The sequence below is a fragment of the Bos javanicus genome, chromosome 2 (genome assembly GCF_032452875.1).
Source record: "Bos javanicus breed banteng chromosome 2, ARS-OSU_banteng_1.0, whole genome shotgun sequence".
NCBI classification, from domain to species: domain Eukaryota; kingdom Metazoa; phylum Chordata; class Mammalia; order Artiodactyla; family Bovidae; genus Bos; species Bos javanicus.
The window spans coordinates 65,580,209-65,607,535 of record NC_083869.1 but is presented as its reverse complement, the minus strand read 5'-3'; the positions used below and the strand labels follow the sequence as shown (position 1 = coordinate 65,607,535).

General features: G+C 40.3%; 1 protein-coding gene and 1 long non-coding RNA gene across 4 annotated transcripts in view; one reads left to right on the top strand and one right to left on the bottom strand.

The window, feature by feature from the left end:
* The window catches only part of ACTR3 (actin related protein 3), a 47,706-nt gene extending 36,334 nt beyond the window's left edge, over positions 1–11,372 (bottom strand). The window contains exon 1 of the mRNA XM_061439599.1: positions 10,940–11,372. Within this exon, the coding sequence (XP_061295583.1) occupies positions 10,940–10,983 (44 nt within the window). The 5' untranslated portion in view covers positions 10,984–11,372. The remainder of the gene's footprint in view (positions 1–10,939) is intronic.
* LOC133261008 (uncharacterized) overlaps positions 10,161–27,327 on the top strand; it is a 90,697-nt gene continuing 73,530 nt past the window's right edge. The window contains exon 1 of one of the 3 annotated variants that reach the window (XR_009741022.1): positions 10,161–10,355. This is a non-coding gene — a long non-coding RNA (uncharacterized LOC133261008). The remainder of the gene's footprint in view (positions 10,356–27,327) is intronic. The other 2 variants (XR_009741021.1, XR_009741020.1) reach the window with 2 other exon arrangements.

Sequence of the window (27,327 nt, the reverse complement as noted above, 5' to 3'; positions counted from 1 at the left end):
TGTTATAAAAACAAAGTAAAGTGTACACATAGAGATTTTTATAAAATAACAAATGATTTTCAAATTTTAAATGAAAAAAGAGGTATACAAATGAATCCCAATGTCAAATTTCATAATATGTCAATTCTCAGCTTAGCTATAGTTTTCTTTATACTTGTAGTGTTAAGGAACTTTCAGAACAAGAAGGTAGTATCTAGTTAACAGGAAATGTTAGCTATAAAGATAACCAGCAATTATTTAAAGAGCATTTCCAATCTCCTCCAATGCTCTTCTCACTACATGAAAGTCACTATTTAACCTGACACAAAAACACGTACAAGACCGCTGACTGGAAGAATCTGGACTCCTAAATATCAACAGAAATATTCTTTCAATTCTTCTAGAGCTAAAACTTAATACCTTTACACTAGTAGGGAGGTAAGAACATGGACCATAAAATCAAAAAGTCATGAGTGAAATGTCCACCATTTACTGTCTTATGATTATAAACTTTACTCCTAAGACTGTATTCCTAACACACATTGCAAATGTGTATTAAGTCCTCTGAGTCTAATACAAAAATCATTTTTATAGTCCTAGATTCTAAGGCTAGTTTTACTCTTGGGTTCAACCGTTTCTTTCTGTGTTTTATGCCATCATTAATGAGGAAGGACTTTTTAAATGCATCAATTGTTTATCTTCAAATTGCAGCTTAACAAATATGCTCTTCATTTTAAAGTTATATGTAATTAGACATCATTTCCTTAATTGAGCTGTCCTGTATAAACCAACAATTGTCAGTTTTATTATGTTAAATACAATATATGTCCTTATAATATTCGTGAGGCTAAATAAATAATTCTATGCTATGTAATTTACATGTGGTTCCAGTTAGTAAAACCAATGAACTGGTCACAAAGACCTCCCTATATATTTCATATTTGTTCAAAGTTAGCGGTTCTGGGACATTCCTGGCAGTCCAATGGTTAAGAATTCAGCTTTCAATGCAGGGTACTTGGGGTTAGATCACTGATCAGGGAATTAAGACCCCAGATGCAGAGGGCAACTCTGCCTGGACACTGCAACTAGAGGAACCCTCTTGGGCCGTAACTAGGGAAAGCCTGTGCCCTGCAAGGAAGACCCAGCACAGTCCTGCGTCCCTCACCAAAAAATGCAGTTCTAAAGTAGAAATTTAGGACTTTCCTGGTTGTACAGTGGATAGGAATCCACCTGCCAATGCAGGGGACATCACTTAGATCCCTGGTCCAGAAGGATTCCACATGCCACAAGCAACTTAAGCCCGTGCACCACAACTACTGAGCCCACGTTCTAGAGCATGCCAGCCCCAACTGTTGAAGCCCATGTGCCTAGAGCCTGTGCTCTGCAACAAGAGAAGCCACCGCAGTGAGAAGCCTGCCACGGTGATGGAGTAGCCCCCACTCGCCGCAACTAGGAAAGTTTGCAAGTAGCAACGATGACCCAGTGAAACCATATATAAATACACAGTATCCTTTAAATTTTTTTAATAAAGAAATAAAAGTAGAAATTTGCTTTTCTAAATATGTAGCTTAAACTTTGAACACTATTCAAAAAACTGGGTGAACAATTTAACTATCCCTGTTGAATATATCCCAAGTTAGGGTAGTACAGCAGTGGGCCCTGGAGTCAGACTGCCACAGGGCTCAATTGTAGACTACTACGTAACTGAGCAAGTTACTTAAGCTCACCATACCTCACATTCCTCATCTTTAAAAAGATAATTATAAATAGTACCCATTTAGCAAGGTTTCTGAAACTGTTATAAAAAGTTATCTCAGAAATAAAACCCTTACAAGGGCCTTGAAAGACATTTCTCAACTCTGGACCTCTGTTTAATCTGTAAATAAAGAGTGGATTAAATTATTTTTCAAAGTCTTTTTCAGCTCCAAAATTCTGTGTGAGTAATTAGGCACTTTTCTTCATTCACTAAAGTGTAAGTGAAGTGTTACAAATACACATTAAATACTATTTTTATAGCCTCAAAGTAACCTAATTTTTTAAATGTTTATAGCAGAAGAAAAAGTGCACTGTATTTAATTATATTGAATTTTAAAACTTTAAGTAGGCTCACATTTCTGTTTTGTCATAGACCAATATTAAAAACATAGTTTATATTTTTATACAGCTTCCAAACCAACTCTAAACTGTAAGGTATTTTGCATCCTAGTTCCCCTTTTGAAGACGTACCCTCCTTCTAGCAACCTTTCATTCACATAATTACTATAACCGAAAAAGTGTTAAAGACATCCTTCTCAAAAGTATCACGCTTTCACAAAGGGCAAGAAGCCTGCAAGGAGAATGTTTAAAGATAAAACGCTCAGCATTAGAACAAATGAAGAAAATATCCTTTGGGGTATGGTTTGTAAGTAGGAAGCGAGAGAAGGAGTAAGAGTGAAAAAGAGAATGTGACCAGATATATTTAAGGCTGTTCCCTTCCTGGTTGCAAGGATGACTTGTGTTTAAATGAACAGTTTGGAAAGCTTTTGAAAGAAAATTATTAAAATTCCATAAAACTTTGTCCTTTGAAAAAAATTAAGATACTATTTGTCTTTCTTCACTGGTATTAATCAGTTATGCAGGCACATTTTATATATTTTATGATATAAAGGTACACATAAAGATATAAAGTGCTTTCTTGGCGGTGCTAGTGGCAAAGAATCTGTCTGCCAATGCAGGAGCCACAACAGATGTGGGTTCAATACCTATGTTGGGAAAATCCCCTGGAGTAGGAAATGGCAACCTGCTCCAGTATTCTTGCCTGGAGAATTCCGTGGACAGAGGAGCCTGGCGAGCTACAAGCCCATGGGGCTGCAGTCAGACATAACTGAGTGATCAAGCACAAAGACATAAAACAAGCAACACAAAAATAGTATTAATTGGTACCATACTTAAGAACCAGATTTAAAACATTAATCCAATAACATCACCCTATCTTGCACCATTCCTTAATAATTCATGAATTATTAAGTTCTTGGTAAGCTAGAAAGCATGTTAATGTAACGCTATTATTACTTGACTGCTTTGCTCTTACCTCTATGTTAGTGGCTATTATAGACCACAGTTATCATAAAAGAGGCTATAAGTTCCAAAACAACTGCAGGTGAGCATTCCAATGCTTTTATTACAAGGGAATTTTGTTTAAGAAAATATATTGCCTAAAGAAACATTTTAACCATCCCAGACTAGAGCATTCTGGACTAGGAGAAACACTGTGGAGTAAAATATAACCCACCTTGAGCTAAATTCTTCTAAGCACTTTGCCTCTTAAGAAGTGGGATGAGATCACTCACCATGTCAAGCCACAGAGCTCTCTTATTCTTCTTTTTGTGATGTTCAAGAAGCCAGACCACATATCCAAGATTTTTTTCAAAAAAAGAAAGATAAATATTCAACCTTTCTGTTCTCTCTTTAAATTGTCATCTTATTAGCTTCAATTTAAAAATTATAATGGTGACCGCCAAATCCCCACCTTTACTCCTGAAGTTCCTACATTGCTAACTTCTCTTGGAACATTTCCAATTATGGCTCACAAATACAAATTTCAACCTTACTCAGCTTCTCAAAACCAACTCCTTCATGTCCCACTCTAAACTCACAATCTGGAATCTTCATTGATTCCTATTTACAATATACCAGAAACAAATGCCAAGCCCTAACTATACCTCCATCTTCCAAATCAACAAAAATATTGTGACTGAGCAAAAAACTATGGTAGACAAAGCCTGTTGGAAATAAGAAGCATAAGACAATGTGTTCCCTTCCTTAAGAACTTTTCAATTCAATAAAAAGACAGAGCTAACTGATAACTGTAATGATTACAATGTATTGAACTATTACTATTTGCCAAGCACTGGGTTGAACCATCTTCATGTATTATCTCAAAAAACTAAAACTCCGTAAGATACTATGATCTCCAAGTGACAAAAACAGTATCTGTAGAATCTGAAGTGTACAAGATCACACAACTAGAAAATGGTAGAGCTTGAACTCAAAAATAGCTCTGACTACAAAGCCCTTGCTAACCATAAATAAAACATACAAAACAATGTAGCTGCCAAAAGAAAGGGAAAGCAGCAACTTTTCCCAAATTGATCTCTTCTCCATTCCCACTGCCAACACCCTATTTCAGAATTCCTGCAAAACAGGTACTGAGAGGGGTGCTTAAAAATCACACAGGGAGCCCATTTAAATAAATGCTCCTAGGCCCAACCCATAAGATTCTGAACCACTGGGCAAAAGGTGTTTCTGATGCACTTTTTAAAAACTATATCCCTAATTATTGCTCATTCACTCATTTATTCATTCATTCATTCAACAAGGATTCAGGTTCCTACTATGTAGCAAGTCCGGTAAATTCATCTCAACTATCTCCTCTACACCTGATCCGACTAAATTCCATTCCAGAAATACTCTAAAAACCCTATTTTCAACATTCACTCATCTGTGTACTAGATTATTATGCCCTATCAAGTAAAATTATTTTGATCAAAGCTTTCCTGCCATATAATGAACACCTGATACACAAGAAGAGCTCAATAAATGTCAGTACCTTTCGCATTACATAATCTAGATCTGCACTGTTATTACAGACTTCAATCCATAACATAGGGGAAATGGTGCAACATTTGCTAAGAGGACTAAACACAAACAGCTCTCCCCACTCCCCACTATATGTGCTTTTCCTTCCCCTGCCTCAATCCAAATCCTTAAAGGAAGAGTTTATATCCTATCTTCACTCCAAGTTCCTCGACTCATCCTGACCACAATAATTCTTCTTTCCTTACTAACCTATAGGACAGGAATTACTACTGCCAGAAAAGGAAATATCTTAACATCTGATTAAGTACAGTCTTATACATCCTCTAAATTCTTTTAGAAATATTTATTTACTTATGGCTGTCAGGTCTTGACTGTGGCACAAGGGCTAGGTAGTTGCTTTGAGGCATGTGGGATCTTTGTTCCCCAACTAGGGTTAGAAACCCAAATGCTCTGCACTGGAAAGCAGATTCTTAACCACAGGACCACCAACAAAGCTCCTCTAATTTCTTTTTAATGATTTTTCACTCTTGTCTCATTGAGATTCTTGAGAGCTGATTGTACTACACATTTTCATTATAATTCCAAGAGTTTCTGACCTGCTAAGTATTTAAGTGTTAGTCGCTCAGTCATGTCGGATCTATGCAACCCTATGGACTGTAGACCGCCATGCTCCTCGTCCATTGGATCCTACCGGGAAGAATACTGAACCCGGGTCTCCTGCACTGCAAGCAGATTCTTTACCACTGAGCCACCAGGAAAGCCCCCTGCTAAGTATATAGTTAGCCTTGATATGACAACACCAGTTTTTCCACCTGTGCAAGTAATCCTTAAGTTACATTGCTTTCTGCCTTTTTAACAACATATATTTTTCTTTTAAAAAATATCTAAATGATTCAAAATTGTCAAAAGCTCATCCTCTATGTAAGGAGACTTACATAGTACAGTGTCTCTACCACAGGTATTTGCTATAATACCTTGAGTCAAGTAGTTTAACTTCTCTAAACCTACATTTCCCAGTCTAAAAACGGAGGTAATACTTCTCAAGCCAATATGAAAAGTAAATGAGATAACACAGAACATTTAGCACAGCATTTGACACATAATTCTTGGTAAATGTTAGCTGTTAGTATTTCCTGATAAACAAAACCTGGAGTAAATTTTTTCTGGAGATTAAATTTAATCATTTCTAAAACAAAGTGACAAAATAAGTCGGGGAATTCACATATCCAGAAAAAGAAAAATCAAAAGTAAGTCAAATTTGCACAGAAAGGTTTCTCTAATTAGTAAGGCTGCTACTGCTGCTGCTAAGTCACTTCAGTCATGTCCGACTCTGTGCGACCCTATAGACAGCAGCCCACCAGGCTCCCCCATCCCTGGGATTCTCCAGGCAAGAACACTAGAGTGGGCTGCCATTTCCTTCTCCAATGCACGAAAGTGAAAAGTGAAGTCACTCAGTCATGTCCGACTCTTAGCAACCCCATGGACTGCAGCCTACCAGGCTCCTCCAACCATGGGATTTTCCAGGCAAGAGTACTGGAGTGGGGTGCCATTGCCTTCTCCGAATTAGTAAGGCTGCTGCTGTCACTTCAGTCGTGTCCAACTCTGTGCGACCCCATAGACGGCAGCCCAACAGGCTCCCCCGTCCCTGGGATTCTCCAGGCAAGAACACTGGAGTGGGTTGCCATTTCCTTCTCCAATGCAGGAAAGTGAAAAGTGAAAGTTAGGTCGCTCAGTCGTGTCTGACCCTCAGCGACCCCATGGACTGCAGCCTACCAGGCTCCTCCGTTCATGGGATTTTCCAGGCGAGAGTACTGGAGTGGGGTGCCATCGCCTTAGTAAGGCTAGGATTTTTTAAATAAGATTATGAAAAGACTCTGATGCTGGGAGGGATCGGGGGCAGGAGGAGGAGGGGACGACAGAAGATGAGATGGCTGGATGGCATCACCGACTCGAAGGACTTGAGTTTGAGTGAACTCCGGGAGATGGTGATGGACAGGGAGTCCTGGCATGCTGTGATTCATGGGGTCGCAAAGAGTCGGACACGACTGAGCGACTGAACTGAACTGAAGCAAGAATAGAGTTAACTTTACTAATACAAATAATCAATGTGCATAGTTCCTAAGAGGAGTCCCCACAGTATTAACAGAAAGAACGTGGGGCTTAAATACCAAAAAAAAAAAATAATAATAAAATAAACTTAAATGCAAATAGCAACGCTCACACTTAACTACATGATACCAAAAAAGTAAATTCTCTATCCTATTTTCTCACTTGTAAGATGAGGTAAAAATAGCTGTCACAAGATTAAATAAGTGAAAAGCCTGACCAACAGATCCTCCACTAGTGGATCTTTCCCTTCTGTGCTTAAAAGTAAAATTTCCAAACTCTTTTACAATAAGGCTTAAAAGTTCATTAGATACAACATATACCCAATCCAAAGTCAATATTCCAACACAAAATTGGCAGGCAGAAGAAGACTGGAAGGAAAGGAAAGGAGAGATTTTAGACATGACCAAGTAAGAATCTGACTTTTCAACAGGAGCATGTCTGTTATATTTACTGCAAACAGCATGTAAAACAAGACCCATGAAGTAGTAAGAGTTTTAATGAATGTTTTGGTAACAACTAGATACTGTGACTGTTTCTGCTCTTCAAGACAACTGGAAAAATAGCGTTATTATTACATATTACATACAGAATTTATTTAAGAAACAAGGACTTCCCAATTGTATTTTCTCCCACCCACTCAGCTCTTCCGCACTGCTCTCAAACGTGAACACCCTATCTGTACTAATAGCTAGAATGTGACTACAAGATGAACCACCAACTCCAACAAAATACTATGCTTACATTTCAAGATGGCCAAGAAGTTTAACTCAACTAGGAAAACTGCTTAATTGATTCTAGATCCGAATATATCCAAGAGCTCTTGGATATATGTACAATAAGACTATAATAACTCTGTTAATGGAAATAATTTACAGTATTTATTAGGAAAAAAAAGGAAAGACATTAAAGGGGAAAGAAATTTCACAATGCACAGCTCTGCAAACAAGTATAACAAAATAAAAGCATGTAAGGAGTTCCTTTATATGGCTTGAATGCTGAAGAATTCTGGGGGAAAATATGCAAAAGATAACTTAGGATAATCTTAACTTTACAAGTATTACAATATTTTTTAAATGCTTAAAAAAAAGTTTTCCTCACCACTGGTAGCCAGCCCATTTGAGTCCGCACCTTAGTTCTTAAGCAACCTGCTCTATCAATAATAATCTGTTCCCAGATTTTATTTTACATTACTATTCCAATACAGATTCCACCCAAAACTATGTAGACATGGTATCAATATGAAAGAAGTATTTTTTTCTAAATTCTTTTTAAAAGGAATTATTTTCTTTTATGATCTGTGCTTAGGTGATTCTTTATCTTATGCTGAAATAAAGGATCACTGGAGGATCTCTAAATTTGGGGATTAAATGTCATTGTTTCCTAACTTTTACAGCTTTTCTTACCTAAGCCCACCAAATTTCATAGACAGCCATTCTTTTTATCACCTTTTGCTTATCTTATATAATGAAATGGAATGAGTATCTGAACTCATTATAATTTTTCACTTATGTAAATGGTAATTGTGGTTGATGAATGCACTCTCTAAAGTACAAAAGAACACACACATTGTAGGTGCATAATTTGCATCTGGAAAACTACAGTACTCTGGAACATAAAACTCTATATTAAGGGCTTATTTACAGATGTTTATCAAAGGTGCAATTTCAATGAGCTATCTTCTGTACGCTATTAAAGTTGAAGGTGTAACTTTGCAGGATTTGTATTAATAGGCAACAAGAAAGACCAAAATGCCTTCTGAAAACCACAGTAAGTGTATATCTGGAACTTCCCTGGTGGTTAACACTCAGTTTCCAATGCAGGAAGCAAGAGTTCAATCCCTGCTCAGGGAACTAAGATCTCACATTTCGCATGGGCAATCAAATTAAAAATAAATAAATGGATCTCTAAAGGTGGAATTTCAGACAGTGACAGATGGTAAAAGAAACAAGAACTCTTAGATCAGTTTCATTTAAATCATGACTGTCCAGATAACAACCTCTCCCTATGAGATAAAACTAATGTAGTAATATAATCAATAACTGATCATTAAAGCAAAAATATCCTAAATATAAGGGGCTTCCCAGGTGGCTCAGTGGTAAAGAATCTGTCTGCCAATGCAGGAGACACAGGTTTGATCCCTGGGTGGGGAAAATCCCCTGGAGTAGAAAACGGCAACTCACTCCAGTATTCTTGCCTGGAAAATTCCATGGACAGAGGATCCTGGCAGGCTACAGTCCACCGGCCACAAGGAGTCGGATACAACTCAACCACTAAGCATGGGCAGCATCCTAAGTATAGATTGAACCCCTCTCCCCCACACCTCCTAGTCACTCAGTCTGTGTTTTAAATTCAAGGCTGCCCTATCAGAAAGGCACTTAAAGATAGTCAACCTCAAAGAAATAGCCAGCATACTAATTCAAACATAACCAAGACTGTATTTCAAAAGGGAAAAAATTAAATGAGAAAAAGTTAACACCTTACTTAAGATATTACCATTAGGGCAACAATTATCTACACTAATTTTACTGACAAGGCAATAATTACTAAAGCATAGAATATTAACTATGTAACAATATTTTTCACTGTAACAAAACATACTTGAAAATTCTTTCTCAGTCAAGCTGCCAAATCTAATTTTAAAACTGACCCTAAACATAAAACTACTCACCAACTGGACTAAGAAGGAAGGCGGAAAAAAAAAATACTGGTTTAAGGAAATAAAACTGGATTAAGAAAAATAACTTTAATCAGCCGTCCATCAAAAAGCTACATACAAGTTTCATGGCTAAACGACACTGGTTTATTATATTAATAAATCGCTTATTTCCTTCTGCACGGCTGGGATTTTACAAACTGCCACACTTTCATAAAGGTATGATTATGAGGCTTATAGAGAAAGTTCACACAGAACAAACTGAGTGAGGAGTATACCATCCTTTAAGTAACAATATTTGCTAAAGAGTAAAAAGGGAAGGGAAAGGCTGACAATCTACTTCTCATAACCCCCTCCAAAACTGGGGGAATTGGAGAAGTAATCCTGTATCAGACAGTATTCACAAGCACAAAAGAAAACACTTCCAATAGTGAAACATAAAGCAGTCACTCTGCATTAAAACACAGGCAATATTTTCTACGTTAGTATAAAGTGTGCTATAAACGCCTATTAATACAAAAGGAACGACCACTTCCACACCGTTATATACTTTAGTAAACTACACTGCAGATCTATAATAAATAACTCCTTGAAAAGCAAGTACCTTCCTTTACAACTCTATTACCTTCCTTCTCTCCTTATGACATGGTCACAGAATGAATCTATACAACTTAATTTTCCTGGGTGCTTCCCCTCCTTCCTCTCCATGCAACGCAAATATACTTTTTACGTTCACAGAAATTCATACCTAGTACCAGTATCTCAGCCTATTTGAAAACTGCTTGATTTTGAAAGTTCTAATAAGATGTGTTCAGGTTGGAAACGAAAAACTACCTTATAAGGGTATAAAAGACTGAAAGCAGGAAGCGGCTTTGACAAAACTAAGGAAGTTGCAGCGCGCTTGCTCACTGGGGGACTTTTTTGAGGCAAGAGAAGTAACACATGACATCTTTCTCTCAAATTAAAATGTGACTTGTTTGGCCGGTAGGAACGTAGTGGGAGATGGAAAAGACCGGGAGTCGAAAAGGAAGAGGAGGTGGGTGGTCCAATGAAAACCCCGATCTAGGTTCCCATTTTCAGGGTCCGATTCTTCCCTTTCCCCACCCACACCCCGGGTAGAATGTTGTCACAGCAATCTTGCAAAACCTAAAGGAGCGCTTCTCTTTTCTCGCTCCTTTGCCCGGCCAGTCCCCGCGCTCCATTCCCCTCGGCCTCCAAACCTACGGGCAGGAAGGGGCACCGGGCAAAGGAGGGTCGGCTGCGCCGGGCTCGACGACCACCCCCACGCGACCGCGGGCCCCGGGGAGGCGACCGTCCCCGCAGCCCCTCGGGCCGCGCTGCCCACCGCGGTGGGGGAAGGGCCGGGAAGGGTCGCGCGGAGGAAGCCGCTCCCGGGGGGGTTTCTGGGCCCCGCGCCGCCGCCCGTCTCCCAGAGGGTGAAGCGCGGGGGATGAGGGAGGCCCTGACTGCGGGCCCCACCCCTCGCCACCCGGCGCGGCCCGGGCTGACACGGCCGGCGGCAGCACCTTACCGCTCCATTCATCTCCCGGCCTCCTCCTGGCCCCGCCATTTTCCTGCCTCCGCCTCAGTTTCCCCACCCCCGCCCATCAGCCCCCTTACCCCGTGCCACAGTCCACAACACAGGCCGGCAGCCGTCCCGCCATCTTCCTCCTCGCCTGCTGCTGCTGCTGCCGCCGTCTGCTCCGTGCCGGTTGGGGCCAGGGATGGGCGGCGGGAGGTAGAAGCTATCTGATCATCCACGGCCGGGCCACCCTCTCCGTCTGGGGGGGAGCCGGGAAGCCGAAGCAGTAGCGAGAGAGAAGCAGGCTCGGTCAGCGGCTACCACTTCCGCAACCCGGGCAGGCAGGCAGTCCCCGCCCTGCCCCGCCGCGGCCTCCTCCCCCTCTCCCCTCCTCCTCACTCCTGCCCCCACCCTACAACTTCTTCCCCTCACACCGCCTTTCCCCGGGAAGCCAAGATGGCCGCCGGTGCCGACGCCCCGGCCAGGCCAGGCCTAGGCCTCGAGCGCTCCCCCTTCCGGCTCCGAGCGGGCGGGGCGAGAGAGCATGCGCAGTGAGGAGCGCCGCCGGCTGCCGCTCCCATTCCGAAGGTGAGGTGGTCCACTTCGGGTGTTCTCCAGGTAGGGGCGACTAGGTCTGCCCGAGCCTCCAATTCTCCTTCTGAAACTGGACGGGGTTTTTCGTTGCAATTACTTCTGTGCTAGGTTGAGGAAGCGTTGGAATCGCATTCCACAGCCACAACTATCCTCCGGTGCTCCGGGGAAAACGGCCTAATTGAAAACCTTGTCAGCGGCACCCATCCGTTTTTATATCTTGAGCGGCTCCTTTTCTGGTTGGTAAAGAGCTATATCTGACGGAGGGTGAGCCGTTGGTGGAGAAAGGAACAAAGGCTTGCGCCGTGGCTCCTCTGCCTTGGTATTGTTTTTTGTTTTTGTTTTTTCTTCAGTTACACTTGTGCATTGTTACAACGGGGCACATTACAAGTGTTACCACAAGGGTTAGATTGTAGGCCACCCGGAGGGCAGGCCTGTGCCCACTAGGAAGGCACACCTCACAGGAATGTACAGGTAAACACTTACACATATAAGCTTTTGGTGGCTTTGAATGAGGAGAAAAAAGTACTCTCCGGGGTAGTTTTAGACTGTGCTATTCTACTTGAAGGATGAAACCACGGATTAAGGACCAAAAATTTTAATTAAAAAAAATTAAAAACTAGAAAGCCTAGAAATGGCATTTAAACTTATCAAAGTGTGCATCAGAATTCCGTGGAAGGCTTGTTACAGCACAGAATGCTGAACCACATTCCCTGAGTTCTCTAAGGGGTCTGGAGTGGGGCCTGGTAATTTGCATTTCTACCCAGTTTCTACGTGTTGGTCTGGGACCTCCCCCCACCTAGGAAACCTATAATGTTACTAGCTTTTTTCTCTTCTGGTTTACCTTCTGATAAACCATGTGGATTCACTTATAGGTGACTGAAATAAAAATATTTTTCTTAAGAAAGGATGTCTCATTACTCCAGAAGATAACAGAGTGGTGTTAGACCAGGCTGGGCAATGTAATTTAAGCTTTTCATTCATTTGGCAAATAAGAATTGCTCACCCATTCTATTAAGGCAGGGACTATGCTGACCGTTAATATTCAGTAGACACAAAATGAACAGGTTCTCCGCGCTGCAGAGTTTACAGTTTAGTGGAGAAACATATAAACTGTATTAAGAGCAATAGAAATTATAAAGCAGAGGGCTCTGAGAAATGGGGAGGAGGGGTGAGTGAATGGGAGGGAAACAAAAGGTAGGAGAGGCTTCTCTGACAAAAGTGAAAGTCGCTCAATTATGTCCGACTCTTTGTGACCCCATGGACTATACAGTTCATGGAATTTTCTAGACCAGGATCCTGGAGGGGGTAGCCTTTCCCTTCTCCAGGGTATCTTCCCAACCTAGGGAGTGAACCCAGGTCTCCTGCATTGCAGGCGGATTCTTATACCAGCTGAGCCAGAAGCGAAGCCCAAGAATACTGGAGTGGGTAGCCTATCCCTTCTCCAGTGGATCTTCCTGACCCAGGAATGAAACTGGGGTGTCCTGCATTGCAGGCGAGTTCTTTACCAACTGAGCTATCAGGGAAACATTTAAAAACTGAGGGCTGGAAGATGATAGATAGGGAGGAGAGTGAGGAAGAAGGGGAGAGCCTTCCAGGAAGTGAGAAGAGTCCAGGCCCTGAGGTGAGAATGAGCCTTTTTTCTTCCACAAGTTTAAAGAAGTTCCAAGTGTTCAAAGTGAAGTGAGCCAGAGAAGAAGACAGAATGGGAGGTAAAGCCTGAGATAAGGAGGAATCAAATCATGCGAGGATTTGTAGACTTCTTAAAGCATCTTAAAGTTTAGCCTAAAAGCAACTTGGAATCCATCAGAGATTTAAGGAAATGTTTTGCCTGCTTTGTAAGGAATGGATGTGAAGTGAATGCTTATATAGCGTATATGATGTTGGCGTTAAGAGATAGAAAATATGAGGAGTAGCATCCAGATGGGATTAGATGTGTACAAAGGAGACTTACTAAGGGGCATCATCATCATTACCATCCACTGGTGCCCAGTACATCCACAGCTACTCATATGAAATAAACAAACAAACAAATAAATAAATCTCAGGGGCCACTTTCCTCAGAGATTTGTCTTCCAAGAAGTCAAACAGAAGTGATTCTTTGTTCAGGTACCTTCTGTTTTTTCACTATACATACAAGATGGTATATGAGGACTCTTTGCTGCCTTTTCCACCATCAAGTACTGAAGGTTTTGGGGGAGAGCAGATGCCCGAAGATTGGCCCTGACAGAAGATGGAGATGTGGTTTGGTTGGCGTAGAGCAAATGATTGTTTCCAGTATGACAGGTAGTATGTCTGGACTAACGGGATCTTACCAAAGGGGTCTCAAGAACAGAGGTTTGGAACTTGAACTCAGGGAAGTTCTCCTGCTCAGGGAAGCCCACAGCAATAGATCCTCAAAATGGCTGTCCAAAATGCTGGCCTTGGGTGGGTTGTCATGGAAGTAATTACATCAGTGTTCAGAAACTAGAATGATCCAGGCAGGCAGCCTCATAAGTGAAGAGGGCTATGAGGAGGGTATGGCAACGTGGAGAGCCCACAGAAGACAGTAGAAAATTGTTGCTATGTAAGATTGTAGGCCTTGTGTTGCCAAAACCTCCCTTTTTTTTTTTCAAGAAAAGTTGGAAATACCTGTATTTTTATCTGTTGGTAACTAATTTTTTGAAGACCATATCTGACCCACAGGCTACCCATTTTCAATGTTTGATTCAAGAGACTGTTTAATGTATACCAGTATATTACATTCAAATATGAGCTTTGTGTTCATGGTAGTTACTGTGTCTCATTCCGTAGACATGAGGAGACCTGCTGCAGTCTCTTTCACAGAGTCAAGACCTGTCCCTCGTCTGTAAAGGGAGTGACTTGTTAGAAGTGTTTCAGTTTCCAGCACTTGTGAAAACTGTCTGTGGAGGTTCCTCATAACTCACCTACCCAAACACTTTGCCTGCTTAAGACCCTTTCCACTTCCTGCTTGCTGCATGCCACATTGGTCAGCATCTGTACCGCTGTGGTGGCTCAGCCTTCTTCAGCTATGTAGAACCTTCTGAGGCATATCCGGCCAAAGCATTTCTGACCACCCTGTTTGCATATGCACCCCTCTTCCTGCTTACCCTTCTACAAATACTGAGAAGCAGAGGATGTCAGAGCTAGAAGGCCTCTTGGGGATGATCCTTGATCGATATGAAAAGGAAAGCAGTGGTGGATGAGTGGGATTTGTTTGACTGCCCTAAATTCATTGCTGCCTATTAGTACCCTGGTTTTCCTTTCAGTTCAGGTCAACTAGGTGCTTTGTTCTTGTCAGTTTCCAAACCCAGTTCCTAGCCTTTTAAGCATTTGTCCATCTTACAGTATCCTTCCAATAAATCCCCTTTTGCCTAAGTTAACAGCAGTCAGTTTCCATTACTTGCATAAATTTAAGAGCTCTAAATGATACAGAAGCCCAGAGAGTTTAAGTGATTTTCCCAATATCTTAGAGAAACTAAGGAACAGAGTCCAGATCAAAACCCAGTTCTGACCCCTTTTCAGGACTCTTAAGTTATAATGCCACAAGCATTCTTTAATTTTGACTGCTATACTGGTTACAGGTTACCATGAGATTTCCTAGGTCATTCCTGTTCTTTAACATCAATTTAGCAAATGTCTCTGAATCTTAAAATGTCCAAGACTTTCACAGCACTCCATTTCCATTATTTTAAAATGGGAAACAATATTATTTTTTTTTAAATTAACTTGGGTACTTGTTGCACAGGTGACTATTTGCAAGTTGTCAGAGCAATCAAATCTATAGAGAGCATTGATTAAGGCAGATTAGATAAATGGTCAAGATGTCCATGCAGCCCAGTGGTCATAGGGGATGATGGCTATGAACGGTGGCTTCTCCTTTCTCAAGTCGTGTGACCTTAAATAACTTAGTGTGTAGAGAGAGCACTGACCTTGGAATCAAGAGACTTGAATGTCAGCTTCTTAAATTAATCTGTTTCTTCATCTTTAAAAAATGGTAGGAATATGTAACTCACAGAGTTGTTGTAAAGCATAAATTTTTAAAAAGCATGTTGCAAATTATAAAACAACTGTATGAAAAGATCGAAAGGAACATGCTTGAATTATAAAGTAATGACTCTTTTACTTATTACTTATACAGACCTAAAGTTTTAAAGTTTGTCCCTCTTTTCACAGAAATTATCTTGGGGCCCGTCTGCTTACTCTTTTAACGCTGCTGCTGCTGCTGCTAAGTCTCTTCAGTCGTGTCCAACTCTGTGCAACCCCATAGACGGCAGCTGCTACCATCGTGCAAAATATTTTTAGAAGGTTTCTTTCAGACTTGCCTTCAGAGCCTGTTGCACATTCCCTTAAATATCTTCATTGGTGGCAAATCTTGGCCCTTGAGTGTTTGCATGTCTCGCACGGAGGCACAGGTCAGCAGTGGCCTGACATGGGGACAGGAGCTCTGGCTGCTGCAGACCTGCGTCATGCAGCATGTGGCATAAGCCCTATTGGAGGAGGTCGTCATTAGCCTCACCATAGAGCTGCCAAGCAGACAACCCACAAACTGCAGAACAATTATACCAAAGAAATTCTCACACTATTAAGAAAGTTCTAGGATCCAAAACAAATTTATAACCTGGAATCGGGCAAAGGGAAGGAGAAAACAAAGGGAATTTGACTTTGGAGGGCAGTGGGATTTGAGTACAGAACTTCCCACAAGACTGGGGAAACAGACTCTTGGAGGGCACAAACAAAACCTAATGTGCACCAGGAGAAAGGAGCAGTGTCCCCACAAGAGACTGAGCCAGACTTACCTGTGAGTGTCCAGGAGTCTCAGTGGAGGCATGGGTCAACAGTTTGGCCTCAGGTCAAACAAAAGAGAGAGAACACAGCCCCACCAATCAACAGAAAATTAGATTAAAAATTTACTGAGCATGCCCCCACCCAGTAAACAAGACCTAGGTTCCCCCACAGTCAGTCTATCCCATCAGGAAGCATCCATAAGCCTCTTATCCTTATTTATCAGAGGACAAACAGAATGAAAACCACAATCACAGAAAACTAACCAAACTGATCACATGGACCACAGCCTTGTCTAACTTAATGAAATTATGAGCCATGCTCTGTAGGACCACCCAAGACAGACAGGTCATGGTGGAGAGTTCTGACAAAACATGGTCTACTGGAGAAGAAAATGACAAAACACTTAAGTATTCTTGCTTTGAGAACCCCATGAACAGTATAAAAAGGCAAAAACATACAACACTGAAAGATGAACTCCCCAGGTGGATAGGTGCTCAATATGCTACTGGAGATCAGTGGAGAAATAACTCCAGAAAGAATGAAGAGATGGAGCCAAAGCAAAAACAACACCCAGTTGTGGATGTGACTGGTGATAGAAGCAAAGTCTGATGCTGTAAAGAGCAATATTGCATAGGAATCTGGAATGTTAGATCCACGAATCAAGGCAAATTGGAAGTGGTCAAACAGGAGATGGCAAGAGTGAACATCAATATTTTAGGAATCAGCAAACTAAAATGGACTGGAATGGGTGAATTTAATTCAGATGACCATTATGTCTACTGCTGTGGGCAAGAATCCCTTAGAAGAAATGGAGTAATGCTCATAGTCAACAAAAGAGTCCAAAATGCAGTATTTGGATGTAATCTCAAAAATGACAAAATGATCTCGCTTCATTTCTGAGGCAAACCATTCAATATCACAGTAGTCCAAGTCTATGCCCCAACCAGTAATGCTGAAGAAGCTGAACAGTTCTATGAAGACCTACAAGACCTTCTAGAACTAACACCAAAAAAAGATGTCCTTTTCAACATAGGGGACTGGAATGCAAAAGTAGGAAGCCAAGAGATACCTGGAGTAACAGGCAAGTTTGACCTTAGAGTACAAAATGAAGCAGGGCAAAGGCTAACAGTTTTGCCAAAAGAATGCACTGGTTGTAGCAAACGCCCTCTTCCAACGACACAAGGGATGACTCTACATGTGGATATCGCCAGATGGTCAACACTGAAATCAGATAGATTATATTCTTTGCAGCCAAAGATGGAGAAGCCCTATACAGTCAGCGAAAGCAAGACCAAGAGCTGAATGTGGCTCAGATCATGAACACCTTATTGCAAAATTCAGACGTAGATTGAAGAAAGTGGGGAGAACCACTAGACTGTTCAGGTATGACCTAAATCAAATCCCTTATGATTATACAGTGGAAATGACAAATAGATTCAAGGGATTAGATTGATAGAGTGCCTGAGGAACTGTGGACAGAGGCTCATGACATTCTACAGGAGGTGGTGATCAAAACCATAATCAAGAAAAAGAAATGTAAAAAGGCAAAATGGTTGTCTTGAGGAGGCCTTACAAGTAGCTGAGAAAAGAAGAGAAGCAAAAGGCAAAGAAGAAAGGGAAAGAGATACCCTTCTGAATTCAGAGTTCCCAAGAATAGTAAGGGGAAGTAAGAAAGCCTTCCTCAGTGATCAGTGCAAAAAAAAACAGAAGAAAACATTAGAATGGGAAAAACTAGAGATCTCTTCAAGAAAATTAGAGATACCAAGGGAACATTTCATGCAAAGATGGGCTCAATAAAGAACAGAAACTGTATGGACCTAACAGAAGCAGAAGATATTAAGAAAAGGTGACAAAAATACACAGAAGAGCTATCCAAAAAAGATCTTCATGATCCAGATAGTCACAATGGTATGCTCACTCACCTAGGGCCAGACATCCTGGAATGCAAAGTCAGATAGGCCTTAGGAAGCATCACTACAAACAAAGCTAGTGGAAGTGATGGAATTCCAGTTGAGCTATTTCAAGTCCTAAAAGATGATGCTGTGAAAGTGCTGGACTCAATATGCCAGCAAATTTGAAAAACACAGCAGTGGCCACAGGACTGGAAAAGGTCAGTTTTCATTCCAATTCCAAAGAAAGGCAATGCCAAAGAATGTTTAAACTACGACACAATTGCACTCATCTCACACACTAGCAAAGTAACGATCAAAATCCTCCAAGCTATGCTTCAACAGTATGTGAACTGAGAACTTCAACATATTCAAGCTGGCTTTAGAAAAGGCAGAGGAACCAGAGATCAAAATGCCAACATCCGTTGAATCATAGAAAAAGCAAGAGAATCCCAGAAAAACATCTACTTCTGCTTTATTGTCTACGCCAAAGCCTTTGACTATGTGATACACAACAAACTGAAAAATTCTTCAAGAGATGGAAATAACGCCTTACCTGCTTCCTGAGAACTCTGTATGCAGGTCAAGAAGCAACAGTTAGAACCGGACATGGAACAATGGACTAGTTTTGAGTTGGGAAATGAGTACGTCAAGGCTGTATATTGTCACCCTGCTTATTTAACTTACACACAGAATATAACATGTGAAATGCCAGGCTGGATGAAACACAAGCTGGAATCAAGATTTCCAGAAGAAATATCAAGAACCTCAGATATGCAGATGACACTGCTCTTACGGCAGAAAGCGAAGAGGAACTAAAGAGCCTCTTGATGAAAGTGAAAGAGGAGAGTGAAAAAACTGGCTTAAAACCCAACATTCAGAAACCTAAGATCATGGCATCTGGTCCCATCACTTCATGGCAAGTAGATGGGGAAACAATGGAAATAGTGAAAGACTATTTTCTTTGTCTCCAAAATCACTGCAGATGGTGACTGCAGCCATGAAATTAATAGATGCTTGCACCTTGGAAGAAAAGCTGTGACCAACCTAGACAACATATTAAAAAGCAGAGACATTGCTTTGCTTACAAGGGCCCATCTAGTCAAAGCTGTGGTTTTTCCAGTAGTCATGTATGGATTTGTGGGCTGAGCCATAAAGAAAGCTGAACACCAAAGATGATGCTTTTGACCTCTGGTGTTGGAGAAGACTCTTGAGAGTCCCTTGGACTGTAAGGAGATCAAACCAGTCAATCATAAAGGAAATCCATCCTGAATATTCATTGGAAGGACTGATGTTGAAGCTGAAGCTCCAATGTTTTGGCCACCTGATGCAAAAAACTGACTCATTGGAAAAGACCCTGAAGCTGGGCAAGATCGAGGGCAGGAGGAGAAGGGGACGATATAGTATGAGATGGTTGGATGGCATCACCGACTCAGTGGACATGAATTTGAGCAGACTCCAGGAGTTGTTGATGGATTTGGAAGCCTGGCGTGCTGCAGTCCATGGGATCACAAAGAGCTGGACATGACTGAGTGACTGAACTGTATTAACTCAAGATGACTTAAAAACTGCTTCTGACCGTGTTTCTAAAAAGTAGTTCTAGAAAGATTTGTTGAATAGGCACATCCCTGAGATAAAAACATTATATACTCATGGGGACTTTGCTGATTATCCAGTGTTTAGGACTCAGCACTTCCACTGTAGGGGGCATGGGTTCATTCCCTGATCAGGGAATTAAGATCCTGCATGCCACATTGCATGGCCAAAATCCAAAACAACAACAAAAACAAACAAACAAAGCAAAACAACACAAAACAAAAATTACACTCATTCTATGTTTAATTTCAATTGAACAAATATTTTATTTAGTAATGTTATCTATACAGTGTTGAAATGGGGTGAGATTCTGTAGAATATCACCCTAGTTCCCACCACCACCTGCAAATGATGAATAGTTTATTTAAAATAGAACTCTCCATTTGAAAGCAAATCACAGTTAGACTCCCCCTAGACACATACCATATTACATATAAAAAAAAAGTCCATATGAACTATAAATCTTCAATGTAGGATTAAATCTTTACTCCTCTTTGGTCTGCTAAACCCACCATGTTCTGGTTCCTGCCTCCCTCTCAAATTTTTCTCCTCTCCTTGAGCCATTAGCCACATCAGCCTTCTAGCTCTTCACACATCTCAAGGCCATTCCCACCTGCATCTTCTCCCCTAATCAGTAGTCATTCCTGAATCAGTTTTATCTTATCTCCTCTTAGAAGCTTTTCTTGGTCACTCAATCTGAAATAGCCCGCCTCACCCTACCACATCACCATGTTTTAATTCTATGGTGAAATGCCTCATGTTTTATATCAGTTCATTGCATTATTGTCCATTTTACCAACTAGGAAAACATCCCCAGTGGAATTTGAAGAGGACCTGGCATATAATAAGTGGTCAACAAATAGTTGATTGGATGAGTTGGATAATAAAGATAGAAATATATCAGAAAATCAGAAGAAATTTTAGGAAAATAATCTGAAAGTGGAAGAGATGTTTTCTTAAGTAAAAGTAGAAATCCATCACCATTCATGGAAAGATTTGGTTACATAAATTTCCAGTGGCTAAAGATTTTTTTAGAAATTATGGGATTATAAAAATATTTATATCATGTATGACAAAGTCAAAATGGTAAGAACAAGGCAAATAATCCAACAGAAACATTGGCAAAGAGTTTTAACACAAACTCCTGCAGAAGAAATTTAAATGGACAATTAACATAGACAAAGAGGCTTTTCATTGCTGACAGTACGGGAACCACAAATCAAACAATGACAGATACCATTTTTCACCCATGATTCACAACATTTAAAAAGAGAAAAAAAAAAAAATCCAGTGCTGAGAATATATAGAAAATGGACATGTATTGAACAATGTATGTCAGTTGCTCTAACATTGTGTCAGTTCTTAAAAGTGAACTGCCATAGCCTCCTGCAAAGTGAACCACCAGTATCTGTTAAAACTTTAACTTCCAGTATGACACAGGGAGCTCAACCCAGTGCTCTGTGACAACCTAGAGGAGTGGGATGGAATAGGAGGTGGGAGGGATGTTCAAGCGGGAGGGGATATAAATATCCTTATGGCTGATTCATATTTTTGTATGGCAGAAACCAATACAACATTGTAAAGCAATTATCCTCCAATTCAAAATAAGCTGAAAAAAAAACAACTTAAACTTTGCTTAAGGTAGTCTTAGGAATCCCATTTGGTGAATCCTAAAAAAAAGCTCTGATGATGGAAGAGAAGGTTATGATCATGAAGTATTATTTAAAATTTTGAAAAGTTAGAAATATAGCCTTCATTTCAAGTACCTCTGTGACCAGGTTAAAGCTGAAACTTCTTTTAACTTAAAAGAAGAGGCATCTGGAACTTGAGGGACCCTGACAGTCTCGGCCATATGTCTGTACTAACCTGCAGGGATATGGAGCAGAGGTTGATATTTTTGTTTTCTCCTTGATAGCAGTACCCGGATCTTATTCTGGTGCTTGTGTTCCCAGTCAAGGACATTTCTCCACCTCCTGTGTAGCTAGGTGTGGCTGTGTGGCAAAGTTATGGCTCATGAGATCTGAGTGAAAGTATTTGAGCAGGACTTCCGGAAAATGCCTTTAAAGAAGGCTGATTCAGGAGAAGCACCATTCTGTGTTTTGCCCTCCAGTTTTCTACTGCCTGTAACACAGATCAACATTGAGTGACTAGAGTTCTTAGCCAGTAGGGATGATAAACTGAGTTTGAGACTAGAAGCCAGGTCCCAAGGAAGGTGGAAAGGAAAAATAGGAGGAGCTCAGGTCACTTATGACTCTGAAGTGCCATCTAGGCTGTGGCCCACACACTTCCAGATTTATTTTACATGTGAAAAAGAGAAACCGGTAGGATTTAAGCCACTATCATTTGGCATTTTCAGTTATAGGCAACTGCATGTAATTCTAATCGATAATATCATGACATAATGTTAAATGCAAAAAGCAAGTTGGTAAGTAATACCAGGAGGATATAAATTCAAATGCTTACAGGTGATAGGCCAGAATGTGAAAAGGTGGATTAGTAGAGGCGTGAATAATAGGAACTGGAAAGGACCATGTTAAATTAGAAAGCCTGTGCAGCGTTGATAACATCATCAGCACAGAGGAATGGGTGTCCAGATTGTTCGTGTTAAATTTCCCTAATCTTTTGCCAACAAAATATTTTCCCTGACTGTGAGCCGCTGGTTTGTGACCATTGATTTGTAGTGGGATCCAATATTTGGAAAACTATGAGTGGAAAAGGGAGGATTAAGGGAGGGAGAAAGGAAGGAAGGATGAGCCCTGTGTATGTCTGTGTTCATATGTGGTATAAACAGGAACTGTATAGAAAGTTGCACATGAAGCAATGGAGACCTAACAGATGAGATTGAAGGATGATTAAATTTTTCATTGTAACTTTTGGTATAACTCTTTATTTTCTGTCTAATTACAATGAATATACATTAATTTTCATAATTTAAGAAAAATCTAATAAGGCAGGAGCAAAATTGCTGAGTTACACAACTTGGAAATCCAATGCAAATATCAAAACATAGTCATAGAAAACTTTTAGGATGATTCAGCCTGAGCAAGTTCAATGTGTCTTAGGAGCAGATCACTACATATTAACACCTAAAACTAAAAATACAAATTTGAGAGAGAAAACACAGACACATCGTAGGTTGCTGTGATTTTTGTTAGGTGTGGATGAATAGGAAGTCATGTAAACACATGCGCATGAGAAAAAAAAATGTTTCAGGAAATGGAACCTTGATTATTTCTTAAGTGAAAGATAAAAAGAAGTGCATTCTGAGTTCTTTGAAGTTGCTATGTAACCCACTGTGTCATTACATTTAGTTTAATGTATTATGTTGGTTTTTATTAAAACTGCTTCTGGTTTTAGAGCAGCCCAGGTTTTTAAATAGTCATTGCTTTTTTTCTACGTTTGTCTCAGGCACTGCCATCTCTTCGAAACACATATTTGAAATATGTTTAGGCTTCTCTCAATCCAAAACTGGGCATTTGGTTCCAGTTTGATGAGAAGAAACTGAATTATGAATGCATTTTTTCCCTGACACATCTATTTTCATCCTTTGGTAAATTTGACAACCTGTGACAGTTCTCACATTTCTGGAACTCATCTCCCAATTACAGAAGAAGCTAATAATGATACTGTGATAAATAATGAATTATTTGACTGTTTGGGGTTTATCCAAAATGAAGTTTATCGGACTTTCTTCTCCTTCTTTCTCTACCCTCTCCTCCTCCAGCCCCTGACACTTACTGTATGCCATGGCAGCATTTATGGTTGGAGAATTATGATCCTCAATAGCAATCAGTTGCTCTAACATTGTGTCAGTGTTTTTTCCATAGAATAATAATTTTGCAGAAGGGACTTTGTATAATTCCCCAGTTTAGCAAATGAGGAAGCTGAAGTACAGAGGATTAAATGATTTATTTAAGATCTGACAACAAACTGGTAGATTACTTCTACTTAAGTATATCTCTAGGAATTCATAGAAGAGAAGAGCTTTATTGAAAATCCACACAATTCTTGTATAATAAGTTCAGTGATGCTATAAAATCAGATATAGTGTCTTATGATCAAGACACATATGATAGTAAATGAGAGAACTCAAACTCAAGCCAGTTTAAGAATAAAAAGGATTTTTTTTTTCTTTAGAGTGAGTAGAGCTCAACTAAGTAAAAATCTCAAACAGTAAACGATTTAGTCACAGCTGGATGCAAAGGTTCAAAAGTATCATCAGAAATTGCCTGTCTTTCTCTTTTGGCTTTGCTTGTTATCATGTTGGCTTCATTCTTAGGCAGCTTTACTCACACAGTGGCAAAAATGGCTTATGTTCTAACAGTGTATCAGTCCCAGTGCAGGGAGTACATCTTTTCCAATAGTCTTGGCAAAGGAACTAGGACTAACTCTCCTTGGCTGCCTTGGACCAGGCATCTTCCCTAAGCTCTTCACTGTGACTCCAACTGGTCAAGCCTGGGTCACATGTTCCCCGTCACCAACCAGTCTCACCAAAAAGAACCATGTGTACAGAAAGTGGAGGAGAAGTAGTCACAAAGGGAAAAATACACATTTATTACCCAGAGAATGAATGTAAGGCAAGAAAAAACAAATGAAGTCCATTAAAAATTGCATTTACATTGAATTATAAACTGATATCGAGTGTCAGTGTCTTGCTTAGTAGTTAGGGGTTCATGCTATGTTCATTGAAACAAAAATACTACCAACTAAAAGCCAAAAAAATAGAAATACACTGAAAAATATTTTTGACTTTGCAAAAAAAAAGAAGAGATGAATTGCATGTTTGTGTTTATATTGGTTTACTCTCAGTCATGTCCAACTCTTTGTGATCCCATGGACTGTAGCCCACCAGGCTCCTCTGTCCATGGGATTCTCCAAGCAAGAATACTGGAGTGGGTTGCCCTTTTTCTTCTCCAGTATTTATATTACCAGCCCATATATGAACACAAAGGCAAATGAAAAATAAAAAACATTGGACATCTGCCAAACAATACATTAATCTAAATGTTTAATGATTCCCTCAATCCTGCACATGGAGAACAATCATATTTTTTGTAGTAGCATTTGTTTCTTTCCATTTTATCTCAAATGCTGATGAGCTTCTGCTAGCTTTGCTTAATAGTATTCTGTTGAAAGATATATAATTATTCAGTTCATAAAGAGTAATGATCTATACACAGCCAATTTCTACCATAGTGTAACCAGAATTCTGCTAATTCATTAGTCTATTTGTTCATTTGTTATGTCCCTGTTATGAATCAGGAACAAGGCTGGACTCTTAAGATTAAAGAGATGAGTAATTTGCAGTCCCACCCCTGAAGGAGTCAAAGTACAGTAAAAGAAACAGACAAGTGAAAATTAAAGTACGCTATGAGAAGAGATTTGCATAGGGCTTTTAAAAACAAAGGCAGACCCTTAGCTCACTCAGCTGAGAGATCAAGGAAAGCTTTAAAGAGGGCTTAGGGAATGCTTTCCAGGATGAAAAAGGAGTGCAAGGTAATTCTGGAAAGAACAGATATGCAGTGACACAGAGGCTTTAGAAGAACCCTGGGAGTTTCAGAAATGGGTTACAACCATGACCATGATATGGGGTGTGTACGGGGGAAGAGTCCATGTGAATCACTGTGTGCTAAGTTTAGACTTCATCTTGCAGTTCCAAAACCCTGGTCCCTTGACTGGAACCAGGCTGACAGTAAATAGCTTCTGAAGAGCTTGTTAAAAATACAGATTGCCAAGGCCCCACTTTGGAAATTTTAGTTCAAGAGGAATCTGTTGGAAAAAGAAGTTCCCTAACATGATAATGGGTTACATCCAAGTCTGAGAGCCACTGTGTATGGACAGTGGGGGTCTATCAGAGGGTACCAGGAAAGAGAATAACGTGTTTTGGAAAGAGAGCACTTTGTCAGTGCAAAGTTGCAAAAGAGCAGATCAAAACAGGAGATGGAGAGACCCAATAGACTATTGTGATAGAACAAATTAAGATATGGCACGTACCTGCACTGTAGCAGAAGCAGATGTTCAGAGATGTTTCTGAGAAATGTAGTCATCAGCACTAGATGACCTGTTTGATGTGGGAAGCAAAGTGTGTCTGTCTGTGGGAGGTAGGGGGTGGAATTAAGTTTATAAAGGGTGCCCATGAAGCAAAGTGTGTCTGTCTGTGGGAGGCAGGGGGTGGAATTAAGTTTATAAAGGGTGCCCATGAGTTCTGGGAGTGAGAGGTGAGCAGGAGGCATGGCTTTGTGTATAGCGGTGTAATGTTAGCTCAGGATGGAAACCAGGCTGGAACTTGCCATGGGCAGGAGACCAAAGCTTGGGACTGGGCTGTCCAAGGTCCAGAGCTTCCAATTTGCAAATCTTGAGGTTGAAAACTTGTGGATGACTCCTTGCCTAGGAAGGAGGAGGCAAGGTACGTCTAGGTACCTAGGTACATCTCTACCTCTCTTCTTTGTGCCACCTGTGAGCCCTGCCAATAGTCACCTCTCATAGCTTCTGTAGTAGCTTCTTAGACTTTCTCTCTAGCTTATTTATTTCCTGAAGCTAGGAATTATGTATATGTACATGTTCTCAGAGTCTAGCCTTGTGCCTGCACATATTTGATGCCTCTATTTCTGGGTGAATGAATTTTATTAATATCTATAATTATAGCTACAGCAGCCTCATTATATCTGTATAGATTTTTGGCCTCCCTTGTGTGTGTGTGTGTTTGTGTGTGTGTGTGTGTGTGTGTGTGTGATTATATAAACTAGTATTTCTGAAATTCACATGCTTCCTTTATTATTTTCCAAAATGTACATTTTAATGATGAAGGAGAGTATGCAAAATACACTGCTTTCTTCCAAACATTAATTATTATAAATGCCTGTATAATTAGTGGATCAGGCATCTCCTATATTTAGATTCCACCAAAAAAGAGCTTGGTTAACAAAAAAAAAATTAGTTTAAAAACATTCAATCTAATTAATTAAAGACAAGGAACAATTTTCATTTCATTTTATCTAAATAAACATTGTGGATCCAAAGAGATTTTTCTTTTTTTTATGAGCCGGCCAGAGAACATAGCCTGAAGAGCCGGTCTGCGGGCTGCAAGGAGGCTCATTTGCCAATTTTCAGAGAAACCCGTGACTCTTTCCACCGCTTCCCCAGGAGGCCTTGCCTGCAACCCCAGAAATAACCTCTTTGTTGTTCAGTCGCTAAGTCGTGTCTGATTCTTTGCGACCCCATGGACTACAGCCTGCCAGGCTCTTCTGTCCATGGGATTCTCTAGGCAAGAATACTGGAGTGGATTGCAGAGAGATTATTTTTAAGGAGAATAGTATGATCATGTTAAAGTATCTTTTTCTCATATGATACTATATAGAATAAATAAGAAAAGCATTACTCAAGCTCATGAAAAAGAAATAATACAAGGACAGAAAATGTAAGACGAATTTGATGGTTACATTACTCTATATGTAAACTTTCATTCTATCCATTGACTGGATGATTCCTTTTTTGTTTATTCCCCATTATCTTTGCCTTCCTTGCTGCAGATAAGTGCCTTGTGAGTACCTAACAGGAACATCCTACTTGTAGAGTTTGCAATCAACAGAAAACTCAAATAGTTACAACTTTTCTTTATAATC